The 13,784-nt window shown below is 42.7% G+C and overlaps 1 protein-coding gene across 1 annotated transcript in view; it reads left to right on the forward strand.

Annotated features, from left to right (window-relative positions):
- The window catches only part of MTCL1 (microtubule crosslinking factor 1), a 108,425-nt gene that overhangs the window by 11,639 nt on the left and 83,002 nt on the right, over positions 1 to 13,784 (forward strand). Inside the window, exons 2-3 of the mRNA XM_056854937.1 lie at positions 230 to 454; positions 3,820 to 3,978. Coding sequence (XP_056710915.1) covers positions 257 to 454; positions 3,820 to 3,978 — 357 coding nt within the window. The 5' untranslated portion in view covers positions 230 to 256. The remainder of the gene's footprint in view (positions 1 to 229; positions 455 to 3,819; positions 3,979 to 13,784) is intronic.

Below are 13,784 nucleotides of genomic sequence, written 5' to 3' on the forward strand. Positions count from 1 at the left end.
TGATAGTAAGGGATAAAATATTGCTGTTCTAATGATTTCTGAAGTTTCAAGTTTACAATCAGCATCAACTTTTTGACCTTGGTTGCAAGGTCATTTCAGTGGAGCATTTTCCCTCGGCTCCATCCACAGTAAATAGAGATTGCATAACAGTGCATGGTGGATTACTTGCACATGTACTGCAAGGGCAAGATCAACAGGTGGTATATAATAGTGTTTTGGGTTTTGGCAGGATGAGCTGGATGAACTCCGGGCTGAAATGGAAGAGATGCGGGACAGCTACCTTGAAGAAGATGTTTACCAGCTTCAGGAACTTCGGCGAGAGCTGGATCATGCAAACAAGAACTGTCGCATTTTGCAGTATCGTCTCAGGAAAGCAGAACAGAAAAGCTTGAAAGTTGCACAAACGGGTCAAGTGGACGGGGAGTTAATTAGAAGCTTAGAGCAAGATCTAAAGGTGGGTGAAGCATTTATGGGTGACAGCCACCAATGTGCAATGGAACCCTGTGCATGATCGTAGAATTCCACAAGTGGGGACCCATGTTTTGGCAGCTCCTCCTCCTTACTTCCTGGCAGCAGTGCCTCCTCATCACTCATGCTGTTGTCTTCTGTTTATGGGGTTGCCAGGCAACCTTCAAAATGGAAACCGAGATTTGTGATGTAGCTTTGAAAGATTTTGTATCTTTTCCCCTCAAAAGTTAAGGTTTGGGTGATTTAAAAAAAAATCCTCTTAACTCCCTCCGCCCATTTTCTGGATTTTTCTACAAACCTAGGAGTTCCCTTGGCCATTGTTCGGAATTAGACATGAAGATATGCTCTGGCCAAGGGGAAGGATCCAACATGTGTGTTCTCTCAGTATAGCTTATATAAGTAACTAATATAATCCCTATGAACGTTGCAAATGTGTATAAATATTTGTGGAGAAAAGAGTTCCTGCAAAAGAAGCCTGGCACAGGCTGATTCCAAGGCTCGCAGAAGCTTTTGCTGGTCACAGAAAGCAGCACTTCTGCTCGACAAGGGTGGAGCAGAGCTTGTTCTGAAGAACTAGCCTTTCTTGGTTCAGGGCTGAAGAGACCTGAGGACAAACCATTTTGGAATGCGGGTGGAGGGAATCACATTTTATCTGAAGGCCTGTTTCACCTGAGAAGCTACATGCCTGTGGAAAGTTAGTATGTGAGGAAGATGTTTCGGCTTTCCCTTATATGCTAGCTTTTTACCAGCAGGGAGTTTTTGATATGACGGAGCATTTCACCTTCTATATTCTGACATGATATAGTCCCAGAAGAATTCTGTCAGGAACCTTTCTGTTCCTTTGAATTAGGTCTCTGTGTTTTCTTTAAGGAAGCAAGGAGATGTTTTAAAACACATTACAGTCATGTTCCCCACTGTCTAAACAGGGTCACTGTGCGGTCTGCTCCCAGGTGACTGTGCTAGGGCCTACAGACACTCCCATGGGCAAGAGATATCAATGTGCTTTTCAGGCCCAGGTCTCTCATGGGGCCCCCACTAGTACCAACCATCTCTGCCTTAAGATGACCCAGCAGGGGCATTCTGGTTTCACCAAAAGGTGGGTGAGTTTTTTGTCTGTGCGCTCTCCCACAGGCAGGAAAACTACCAATCCCAGTTAACTGGGACTATGTTATACTTCCGTTGTCTCACATAAGGATTCCTTCTTAAGGGCAAGGTTCAGATATTTGGAAGTCTTTTTCCAGCCAAGATTCCCTCCATATTTCGTTGGGTAGGTTTCAGTAGGTTCGTTTTCATGGCTTCTGTGCAGTCCCACATGGGACTGCGCTTGCTCAGGCCAGGCACGGAGAAGATTTCAAAAGCTTCCAGAAGAGTTAGCTCCCTAGGAGCTCTCCCCTCCCCCCGTCTGCGACCAAGCCTTAATGGCTTTTCCCGCCCAGAGGTCACGTGATGGGGGGTGGGGAGCACTCTTCCCTCAGTTCTCGTTCTGCCGCCGCGGAGAGAACACACAACTTCCAATACTTACCATGATTCTTTCTTCATCGATCTTTCGGTCTGCGTGGATTCCTTTTCACTGTCGGTACTTTATAAACAAATTCTAAAAGGGGAGAGAGAGAGAGAAATTATGGCCCTTTTCAAAAAATGCAAGAGCTGTGGCACGAAGATGGCTATGGCTGACGAGCACGCGGATTGCCTGATCTGTTGAGGCGAGGGGCATATTGTCGCCTCGTGCAAGGCCTGCGCCCGTTTTACTCGCAGGAGTCATGTGTCGTCGGCGTCATGTGGAACCCGCGGCTCCGGCTAAGTCAGGTTCTGGACGCCAAGAGACTGATACGGCGCAAACTAATATTACACGACCCCTACCCTCGATGTCGATGGCGGCGCTGACGAGAGCGTTGACATCAACGCCTTTCTCCAGGCAAGTCTCGCCAGACACCGAAGAGGAGGGTGAATTGGCGTAGGAGAATGCCTCCCTCCCTTCACCGGACGACGTCGTGGGGGACCCCATGCCCTTCTCACCTACAGAGGACTTGAAGATGTTCTCTGAGCAGCTCTTAAGAATAGCTAAGGCTCTCAGTATTGAGGTGGTCCAGTCGGACCTAAGGCCCTCTGATTCCATTATGGGGGTGCTATACAGCCTGGATACTGGGGCTGTATACAGGGCATCAGGGAGGTCATAATGGTGGAGTGGCAGAGGCCGGTGTCAGTAGTCGCCTCCATTAAGAAAATCGAGAATCTATATAAGGTGGCAGAGGAGGGTTGTGATTTTTTGTTTAAACATCCCCAAGCCAACTCTATCATAACGGAGGTGATGTCGGCCAAGTACAAATCTGGAGCCCACTCCTCCCCCTTAGACAAAGAGTGTATTCCTCCGCTGCCCTGGGTGTGAGAATCTCTAATCTCTAATCTTTCTGCCCTTATGGGGCGTTACCAAATGGCCCTGTGGGACAGGATGACCGAGCTTTTAGAGTTCCTCCCTGAAGAACAAAAGACCCTTCTTAAGGTCTTGCAACTGGAAGGTCATAGATTAGGGACTGCACAGAAGCCATGAAAACGAAAAACAGTGTTGCTCTTACCTGTAACTGTTGTTCGTTGAATGGTCTTCTGTGCAGGCACACATCCCTCCCTCCTTCCCCGCTGTGGGCTGTCACCGTAAAAGAGTGTACACTCTCCGCGGCTGCGAACGGAGAACTGAGGGAAGAGTGCTCCCCACCCCCTTCAAGTGACCTCTGGGCGGGAAAAGCCGTTAAGGCTTGGTCGCGGACAGGCGGAGGGGAGAGCTCCTAGGGAGCTAACTCTTCTGGAAGCTTTTGAAATCTTCTCCGTGGCTGGCCTGCGCAAGCGCAGTCCCATGTGTGTCTGCACAGAAGACCATTCAACGAACAACAGGTACAGGTAAGTTACAGGTAAGAGCAACACTGTTTTTCTTGGAACTCTCACTGTCACCTCTCTCTTCTCCTTTGTGGAGTCAGAGTTTTCTTGTCAGCTAGGCTCAATTCCTGCTTGCCGTTTGCTCTGCCCCTCCCCCTTTCCCCGGTCATCCTAGTTCTCACCACTGGCCTCATCCCTGCGTTTCCCCCACTGTGAAGTGGACTGCCATTGTTGATCACTAACCCAATCCACCTCCAGCTCTGTTCAGCATTGGTGGACCTGTGTCAAGGAAGCACCTGTGACTCTTCCGTCCCTCCCCTCCCCCCGTGTCTGCGCAGCTTGCTACTCCTTGGCTAGTAGCCCAGACCATAAACTAGTATGGCATCCAGGTTGGCTGCGCTACAGTGCTTGACCAGACATTATATAATGAGAAAAAATGTTAAAATTGGTGTTTTGTATGTGTGTGTGTGTACTCTTAAACAGGTAGCCAAAGATGTATCTGTCAGGCTGCACCATGAATTGGAGAACATGGAAGAGAAGCGTGTTAAAGCAGAAGATGAGAATGAACTCCTTCGTCAACAAATCATTGAAGTGGAAATATCTAAGCAAGCACTGCAGAACGAGCTGGATAGAATGAAAGAGGTAAGGTGACCGAGTAACTAATGAGAACTGCTTAGAAAAAGAAAACTGGGAAGAATTTAAAACAGAGCTCATTATCACACCTCATCCCACCAGTTAGAGTAACTGGCACTGAAAAGCTTTGCTATAAAACATGGGTTGGATCCAGGTGAGCCCTTCTGGACGTGGAAGATGTTTTTCCACTCACAGAAGGAGTAGCTTATTCCTTATGCTGGCTTGTTTTGTGAGGGGGCGGAGAATGAAGCAAAATTCAAAATGTATATCTGTTTGTACAAATGACTGAGCAACAGAAACATAATAATTATGGAATCTACCATTATATAGCACTTTGTGAACTCTTGCATTAGCATTCGTGGAACTGTGCTTGCAGGTTTTCCTTTCATTCATAGTTCTTTGGATCCAGTCCCTTTTTCTTCAACCTGTAATGTTTGCAATCTGGCATCTTGCTGTTCCTGATTTGGGCATTGTCTTGCTTGACAGGGGGCAACATGCCTGTTATTGCTTGTCAAATTTCGCCTCCCCTGACTGCTCAACAGATGATTAGTGCAGCTGGTGATGTGTGCATGAGTTTTCTTTGCCAGATCAGAGCATATTGCCATGCTATATTTTTTAGAAAGCTGTTTGTTGTATCTAACTTTCCTGTAGTGGGGTTGAATACAGTGTAGTGTGTTTAAAACAGAGTTGTTAACTGAGAACTGTTGGGCTGAGTCTCTCTTTAATTCCTTACTGATTTGGAGAGGCTGCTACCAAGTACAAGAGAAATTGATTTTACATTCACATAATATTTTGTATTTGAGGAACAATAATATTGACATTGCACATCAGGGCACAGGATATGTCTGTTTTAAAATGCTGGGAAAGAAGATGATGGTCGTGTGATTTGATGAAAGAAGGTGAAAATCCAACGCAGCTCCCTCCTCCACCACCACCCCTGTCATATTTTGGTCTGTTGCCAGCACAGAAAATATTGACTATAGTCTTGGGTCACTTTAAAACCAGATTGACATGGAATATTTAAACATAAAGAGGTAAGGCATTTATCTTCTGAGCTTTGGTCAGGTTTAGAGAGCTTGAGTAATTCCTTATTTAATCTTTCAAACAGTCCTTCTGGTGCACAGCTTGATTCTGTTTTGTAAGTTTGGCAAAATATCCCTAATGTTTTTGTGATGTTGATTAAATTTTGATGGAGCTTTAAAACTTTGTAGTAATGAAACGACAGTCTGCTGTGTACTTCTGTTGTTGGTCTGTTTATATAGTTGTGGTGTCTTGGAATAAAGCTTTAATGATATCTTGAGTTGATGGCACAGCAAGTAATAGGGTGTTGTACAGCTTTGTGGTTTTCATCTGTGTTATTTATCCACAGGAATATTTTTGCCAGCTGGTTACCTAGTGTTCTGTCTCAACCAAAGTTATTTGTTATGATAGAAAAGTACCCCCTGAAGCATAAGTTTTCTTAAGAGCACATTCCTGAAAGGGTGTGTGTGTGTAACAATAGGCCCCAATCGTAATATCTTAAAATGTTCCTGTTATTAAAACTACAGTTAATCTTAATACCAGAAGGCATATAGTAAGGTGATCATGGAGTAATAATCAGAATGTTTGAGTAGGACTGAGGATGCCCCATGAAGCACCCTGGGTTACCCCGTGCAAGTCGCACTCTTTCTGTGTAACTAATCTTATGGGGTTATTGTGAGAATAAAATGGTGGAGAAGAAAACTGTATGCTGTCTCATACTCCATGGAAAAGGGTCAGGATAGAGATAGATCAGGGATAGATTTGGACCCGGAAAACATGGTGAACGGTTTATTTACTGGCTAGGTTTAGAGAACACAGTAATTTCTTGCCACATAGAGAGAGCAGTGTGCTGTAAAACCATGAGGCTTACAGGTAAACAATGAATCTGTGTTTTCTGGAAGAAGAAGACAATCTATCTCTGTAGCTTTGTTCCCGTCAAGCAGAGTAACTACATGATGGAGGAAAAAGTGGTTGCACAAATGTATTCCGTGGGCATTTGTAAAACGGCCATACCTCTTCTTTCATCTGTTAAGGCTTTGCAGGAATAGAGCTTGTAAACATACTTTGCATGCTGAATGTTTTATGGAAGAGTTGATGATAAATCAGTTTAAAAGAATGAACACATTTAGTCAGTGAATGATTGCATGCAGGAAAGCACTATATAATCCGATACCAAACTAGCTCATGTTTGCAAGAGAGTAGCTATAACCCCCCTGCCCTGCCCCTGGCCATCCAGTGTTAGCCATAAAACTCCTCTTAGGTTTTAGATCCAGTTCTCAGAACTGTCTGGGCTGCTCGCCCTCCTTTTACAGTCAGTTCCTGACCTTAGGGCATAGATAATCTGAAAATCAGATAAACTGGTTCTGGATAATTGCAAACTCACTGTAATTGAAAGAAGCCATTTCCCTTTAGGAATATTTCAGAGATGCAAACTGTGAAATAACCATGTTAGGCATGCTATGATGAAAGTTAATATTTTCCAGTCTTTCAGAGGATGTTTGGGGAAGGGAGGTCCTCTCTTTCTCTCCATATATTGTATACAGTGATTCTCTTGAAGCGCTTTCCAACAGTTCCTTTGCCCCCAAAAAAAGTTCTGTATTAGAAGATGAAGAAAAAGAGTTGTTTTTTATACCCTGCTTTTTTTGTACCGTAAGGAGTATCAAAGCGGCAACCACCTTCCCTTCCCCCCCCCCACAACAGGCACCTTGTGAAGTAGGTGGGGCTGAGAGAGTTCTGAGAGAACTGTGAGTAGCCCAAGGTCACCCAGCAGGCTTCATGTGGAGGAGTGGGAATCAAACCCCATTATGGGGTGGGGGGTTCTTTCCAGACTGCTGTGGCTTGTAATATCAAATTTTGAATTGTGTACACTTATCATGGCACAAGATCTAGGTCATTAAGCCCTGATGGATATCTCAGTTGTATAGTTTTAGCTTCTCATCCATGCTGTGGGGTTTTGGATCTGACCCTAATAGTTACAAGTTAAACTTTGCGCAGAGTGGTAAGCTGCAGTACTGCAGTCAAAATCTGTGCTCACGACCTGAGTTCGATCCCAACTGAAGTTGCTTTCAGGTAGCCCGCTCAAGGTTGACTCAGCCTTCCATCCTTCCGAGGTCGGTCAAATGAGTACCCAGCTTGCTGGGGGTAAAGGGGAGATGACTGGGGAAGGCACTGGCAAACCATCCCGTAAACAAAGTCTGCCTAGTAAACGTCGGGATGTGACGTCACCCCATGGGTCAGGAATGACCCGGTGCTTGCACAGGGGACCTTTACCTTTTTTTACCTTTGATAATAGTCACCAAACCACATCTTCCAGTATACTCCCTGTGCATCAACGGTGATCTTCAAAGAGCCTTTTCCTTGTGGTGCCCTCTTTTGGACTGCCCATCTGGCAATAGTCAGTTCACGGGCTTTTTCTGTGGTAGGCTGCCACTGGAAGACTTAACAGAATTCATACATGAGTCAGCTTCACTTTCTGTATTCAGAAAGGTGTGTAAAATGGTTGTATTTCGGAGGGCACTTGGTGGAGGGTAAACTTTTATCAGATCTGGCTGTGTTTGTTTTTGCCTTGTGAATTGCTTTTATCTTGTTGATGGATTTTTTTAAGTATTGCACTTTGTTGTTGCTTTGTTTTATGCCCTGAGTATGAGATAAGAATATTTTAAATATTGCTAAAAATAGTCCATTCTAGAAAACCCGCTAGCTAATGAGAAAATGTGTTTTTCCTACGCCGCATTTCATAAAAAGCATTGAAAATGCATGGAACCTGCTTCTCTTTCCCCAGTAAAGCTGCTAGATTTTTTTACAGTTGCTGAATGTACTTTTTGGTGAATACTTTGTTTGTCCCAGGAACTTTGAGCCAGCAAAGAGAACAAGACAGACAGAAATGGGAGAGGTTCAAGAGGCTTTGGAAAGGGTAGCCCTGTTGAAAGAAACAAAGTTCAGGGAGGATTAGGGATGGGGGTAGCAGCTGCAGAATGATTTGACATGAATGTTATAAGACAGTTTAAGAAAAAAATGAATGAGATTGTGTAATCAGGAAGAAAGGAGGATTTATTTTCTGTGCAACAGCCGCATTGAGCAGCTGACAAATCTCTGTCTTTTGGGGGGCTGTATGAAAGCGTAAGGGTCAGCAGGAGAGCAATGGTAAGGCATCACTTTTCTGTGGTTAGTAATTATGCCCAAACATATTCCATGCAGGCCTTATGTATAATACATTTAGAAATGTAAGACTGTGAATGTGCAGAAAGCAAGCTAAATTTAGCACTCTACCTTTTCTGCACTCACTCTTGTCAATAGAACATGCCCATTAAAGCACTTTCCACATGGAACTTTCTTCGGTTTCCCCAGTGATGCCCACCACCTGGTAATGTGAATACCCTTGAGGAAGCACACAGCATGACGGAAATGCCTCTCTGCGTTCCTTTCTGCCCCCAGCACAAAATCCCTTCTTAAGCCTATCTGAGGTTTTCCTTTTGGAGCATTTTATTATGTCAGTCTCACAACATCTTAGCAGTACTGTGGACAGAAGAAGCCAGTGCCAGAGGACAAGCCAATTTACCAATCAGTTGAATAAAGTTGGAAGTAACCTGTTTGAAATGTGCTACCGCCACTTTATGCTTTTGTGAGCTCTTATTGTAAGACCTTTATCTTTGGGTGACCTTTATCTTTGGGTGAAAACGCACGGTCGCTTTAGCCTCCTTTATTCCCTGTTTCAGCCAGGATTCAGCCAGGATCTAACGCAGTTTGGCAAAAATGCACGTGTTTGATCCTGGCTGAATCGGAATAAAGGAGGCTAAAGCAACCATGTGTTTTCGCCCTTTGGCTCACAAAACACCAAACAAATACTAAATGTTTTCAATTTGTATCTACGCTACAGTAATGTGATCTGTGCATCTGAATCGCTCTTCCATGGGGTGGAGAAGAAATAGGAGGCAGAGTGTCTAAGTGACAACAGGCAGTTTACTGAAATTTTTTTAAAATCTTATGAAAGCTCCCAGATTGTGCATTGTTTGTAACAGGCACACAAAGAAAGTTTTCACTGTCTGTCAATTTTAGGGCTTCCTGTAGCATTGGCATAAAAATATGACAAAAGCAAGGGGAAGACAGCTTTTTTCAGTGTTTTTAGTAATGCTTTTGTTCACTAAAGAAAAAAGTTACTTTATAACTTTTGAAGAAGTTTAAAAATATCCAATTAAGCATTGAATTTTGTATATTGTGTGCATGGTGCTTTACAGATTACCAAAAGGCGAGTTCCTACCCTTAGGAGCTTACCACTTAACTTTAAGCAGAGGAAGGAAATAGAAACAGAGAAGAATATGCATTAATTTCCATTAATATTGAATGAATCGTTTATTTAGAAAATATGTATGCTCCCTCTCCAGGCCTGGTAGACACAGCTGTCAGGTAAACCAATAAAACAAACCAATAATGACAGTAAAAACAACAATAAAATAAAAGCTACAATAAAAACAGTTCTATAACAAAAACAAGTCAAGTCAATTAAAGAAGTATATTAAAAACAATCCAAGCTACTACAAACAAGCTGTGGCATAAGAACAAATAGAGCCATTTAAAATGAATTGGCAAAACTATTGTCAGTCTAGGAGCAGACCATAAAACAGCTTAAAAAGCTTTAAACACCCCCACCCCCCATAGGACGAGAATAAAGTCATGGAAACCTAAGGTGGCTGAAAGGTCAAGAGTGTGGGGACCTTTGGATTTGGCAGTAAGGCACCTGATTTTGGGGAGTGCTGTTTCAGTGGTGTAAAAAAGGTAGAAGCCAAACTGTATGCAGCAGCTCTTTTTATCAATCGCTCCTTCCAAGGAGCTCCGTTTTTTCTTTGCAATGGCCCTGTGATAAGAATAAAAGGTAAGGCTGACAGATTTATTATCCATTCATCCTTTTTATTATTAGGTCTTCAAACCAGCAACCTTAGAGTTTTGTGATTGATTACTTATAAGTAGTAGAGGAAGAACAGGAGAGGAGAAAGTTGCCTGATTTATTGTTTAAGCTGTTAGGATAATCTTTAGGGTTGCCAATCTCCAGGTACTAGCTGGAGATCTCCTGCTATTACAACTGATCTCCAGCCAATAGAGATCAGTTCACCTGGAGAAAATGGCCACTTTGGCAGTTGGACTCTATGGCATTGAAGTCCCTCCTCTCCCCAAACTCCACCCTCCTCTGCCCCAAAAATCTCCAGGTATTTCCCAACCCGAAGCTGGCAACCCTAATAAACTTGCTGTTGTTTCATATAAGTTTGGCTTGTTGCAAATACTTAAAAATAAGCAAACAAGGTCTTACTTGCTTATTAATTTGGGGTGCAATCTACTAAGTAATAATATTGAATTATTATACCCCACTGAGGTACCTCCCCTTCCCAAACCCTGCCCTTCCCAGGCTCCACCCCCAAATCTCCAGGTATTTCTCAACTCAGAGTTGGCAAGCCTGCCGAGAAGATGATTTTTGACTAAGTCCAATGCCTGTATCAACCTTTTAATTTTATTTATTGTAATTTATATATTATTATGTAGAAATGCTTTCATAATTGTTTGCAGCAATATTAAAAACAACAAATGTTGTAGCCCAACAGTTTGCAGTCCAGAAACAAAAGAAGAGGCCCAGCTCATCTAGCCTCATGTTGCAGAACCTCAGCAGAAGAGCTGAGTCTTGAACTGCTGCTAGAAGGAATAGGGTTGCCAGGTCCTCTTCGCCACTGGCAGGAGGTTTTTGGAGTGGAGCCTAAGAAGGGTGGGATTTGGGGAGAGGAGGGACTTCAATGCCATAGAGTCCAATTGCCAAAGCGGCCATTTTCTCCAGGTGAACTGATCTCTTATCGGTTGGAGATCAGTTGTAATAGCAGGAGATCTCCAGCTATTACCTGGAGGTTCAATATAAACAAAACAAAAGCACTCCCGTGCCTATACCATATGGTTTGGAAATTAGCACGGGTAAAAGGTACACAAATGCACAGAGCCAAGTAGCAAAAATGCAAATGTTAATAAGTGCAAAACATCAAAGTCAGCAGTGTGAGACAAATAGACCTAACAGTAGTGACTATACAATGTACACTAACAGCAGTGACTACACAATGTACAATATATACCTGGATTATAGAATAACCAGGCAAAAAAGTCCTCTTCTTAAGTCTATCAAAGTTGGTTGGTTCCAATTGTATAATATGTTTATCTGGTGTGAATCCAGTGAATATAAATCCAAAGATGGGGGCGGCCGTTTCACCTTGGTTTCTTCAGCCCCATATTATCTCATCCATGTAATGGTAATTCCAGAATATAACAAAGTCCACAAAGGTACACTATTAAGCCACAGCAATGTTCACAGGTTCCCAAGTGCTAGTATCCCACTTGGGAACCTGTGGACATTGCTGTGGCTTAATAGTGTACCTTTGTGGACTTTGTTATATTCTGGAATTACCATTACATGGATGAGATAATATGGGGCTGAAGAAACCAAGGTGAAACGGCCGTCCCCCATCTTTGGATTTATATTCACTGGATTCACACCAGATGAACATATTATACAATTGGAACCAACCAACTTTGATAGACTTAAGAAGAGGACTTTTTTGCCTGGTTATTCTATAATCCAGGTATATATTGTACATTGTGTAGTCACTGCTGTTAGTGTACATTGTATAGTCACTACTGTTAGGTCTATTTGTCTCACACTGCTGTCTTTGATGTTTTGCACTTATTAACATTTGCATTTTTGCTACTTGGCTCTGTGCATTTGTGTACCTTTTACCCGTGCTAATTACCTGGAGGTTGGCAACCCTAAGAAGAACTATAAGGAGGAGGCCAGCGAGCAGTGTGGAAAAAGCAAATTCCATAATATATGTACTGGCAGTGGAAGTCATCCATATGTGGAAGCTGTTCATTAGATTAGATTCAGTGGGTCACAGTGATACCTTTTTTTGTTCAAAATCGGAAAGACCAAGGGATCCATCATCTATCTATGAAACAGATGTTATATGGATTGTTTATGAACAACTAGGAAAAGAGATTTTTTGTACTGTGAGTTTCTTTAGAACAGATCTATGAATATAGGTGAACTCTGCATAGAATACCTATTGCTTGAATCAAATGACTCCGCCTTCTGTCAAGGATTTCCAAAATGAATTCCTATAGTTAAATCCCCACTAAATACTTTTTAAAAGATTGCATTCTGTAAGCTGGGTCCTCCTTCTTTTAAGTGTTTGGGAACTGGTAAATGCAATCTTTTCAGTATTGTTTTGTGATGCATGTAGGACAGAGAAAACAAAGGATCCAAAACAAGAATCATTCAAGAACCTGAATGGTGCACAAAGATTTTAAACTGAAGCTGAAAGGAGTGAAACAAACAAAGCCAAACACTCTGGCATCTGCTTTGAAACGTTTTTAGCTTTGAAATGTTTTTAGCTCAGTATTTGTGTTAACTGAGATCTATTTTCACAGTGAGCGGCTGTTAGTAAACGAGGAATGATTTCCTTTCTTTCCGATTTCTATACTAATGGAGCCCTCAAGCATCTGGAAAAGTTTTTCATGTGGAAAGCATTTTAATTTTAAGGTCAAAGGGCTGTGGGAACAGTTACACCCCCAGTTATTTTAAAAATGCATTTAGCCATTTTTGGGTATTTTTTTCCAGCCTCATTCTTTTTTTTCCTTTTTTTACACCTCCCCTCAAAAGGCCACAAAGCAGCGGAATATTGTTTCCCTCTTCCACTAGTTCTTGAATGAAAAACAATAGCTCAACACAGAGCCATGAAAGCATATACCAGCTATTATCCACTGTTTTGCTACTGAATGAATAATGTAGCGGAGAAGAAAAATAAATTTTCAGATCGACCCCTTAGGAAACAAATGTATGATATTCTTAAGCACCTTTATATTTTAGACACCCACATTATGTGTCATTTCTACATAGAAGTGAATTAGTACAAAACTTCTGAATGTTTGATTAAACATCACTCTTGGATTTTTCAGGACTTAGGATAAGCTTATGTGACATTTTAACACCTGTAGCTAAGATTCACATTGTTTGATTGGAAAACCAGTTTCTGGTATCTCATTTTCAGAATGGTTGTCAGGAATTATTTTGTAATAATCCAGCCCAGGACCAAGACAGAAAGACTTTGTAAAATGTCAGTGTTCATGTCCTTTTAGGATCAAAGTTTGTCACTTGGCTTCAAGATTAACAAAGCTTGATGCAAATATAGCATTTCCCAAGCACCCCTTTGTGTCTGTTTGGACTCTTTGCAGGCAGCCATCCAGCAGGGCTAGACACCTGGCAGGCACAGCACCATGACTAGAGTCCACCCATCTGCTTCTCCTGCAGTATGACCAACAGCTGCAGTGACCTTTGTGCACTTCACTGCTATGTTGATGGGCTGCCAACTCTCTTGTTCTTGCCTGACTACTACACTATTGCAATCTGCTTCACAGACAGTTGTCCCTCTCAAGATCACGCACTGGATGTAGGGTTGCCAGGTCACTCTTCACCACTGGTGGGAGGTTTTTGGGGTGGAACCTGAGGAGGTTGGAGTTTGGGGAGGGGAAGAGCTTAAATGCCATAGAGTCCAATTGCTGAAGCAGCCATTTTTCTCCAGGTGTACTGATCTCTGTCATCTGGAGATCGGTTGTAATAGCAGGAGATCTCCAAGTAGTACCTGGAGGTTGACAGCTCTGCCTGTGATTCTGGTCCATCAATGCAGCATATAAAGACACAAGAGCCTTGCTAGAACACGAGAGTTGGCAAACACTGTCCTTATGCCATGTTCTTTGTATGACAGTGCTGTTCA

The sequence above is a fragment of the Euleptes europaea genome, chromosome 8 (genome assembly GCF_029931775.1).
Source record: "Euleptes europaea isolate rEulEur1 chromosome 8, rEulEur1.hap1, whole genome shotgun sequence".
NCBI classification, from domain to species: domain Eukaryota; kingdom Metazoa; phylum Chordata; class Lepidosauria; order Squamata; family Sphaerodactylidae; genus Euleptes; species Euleptes europaea.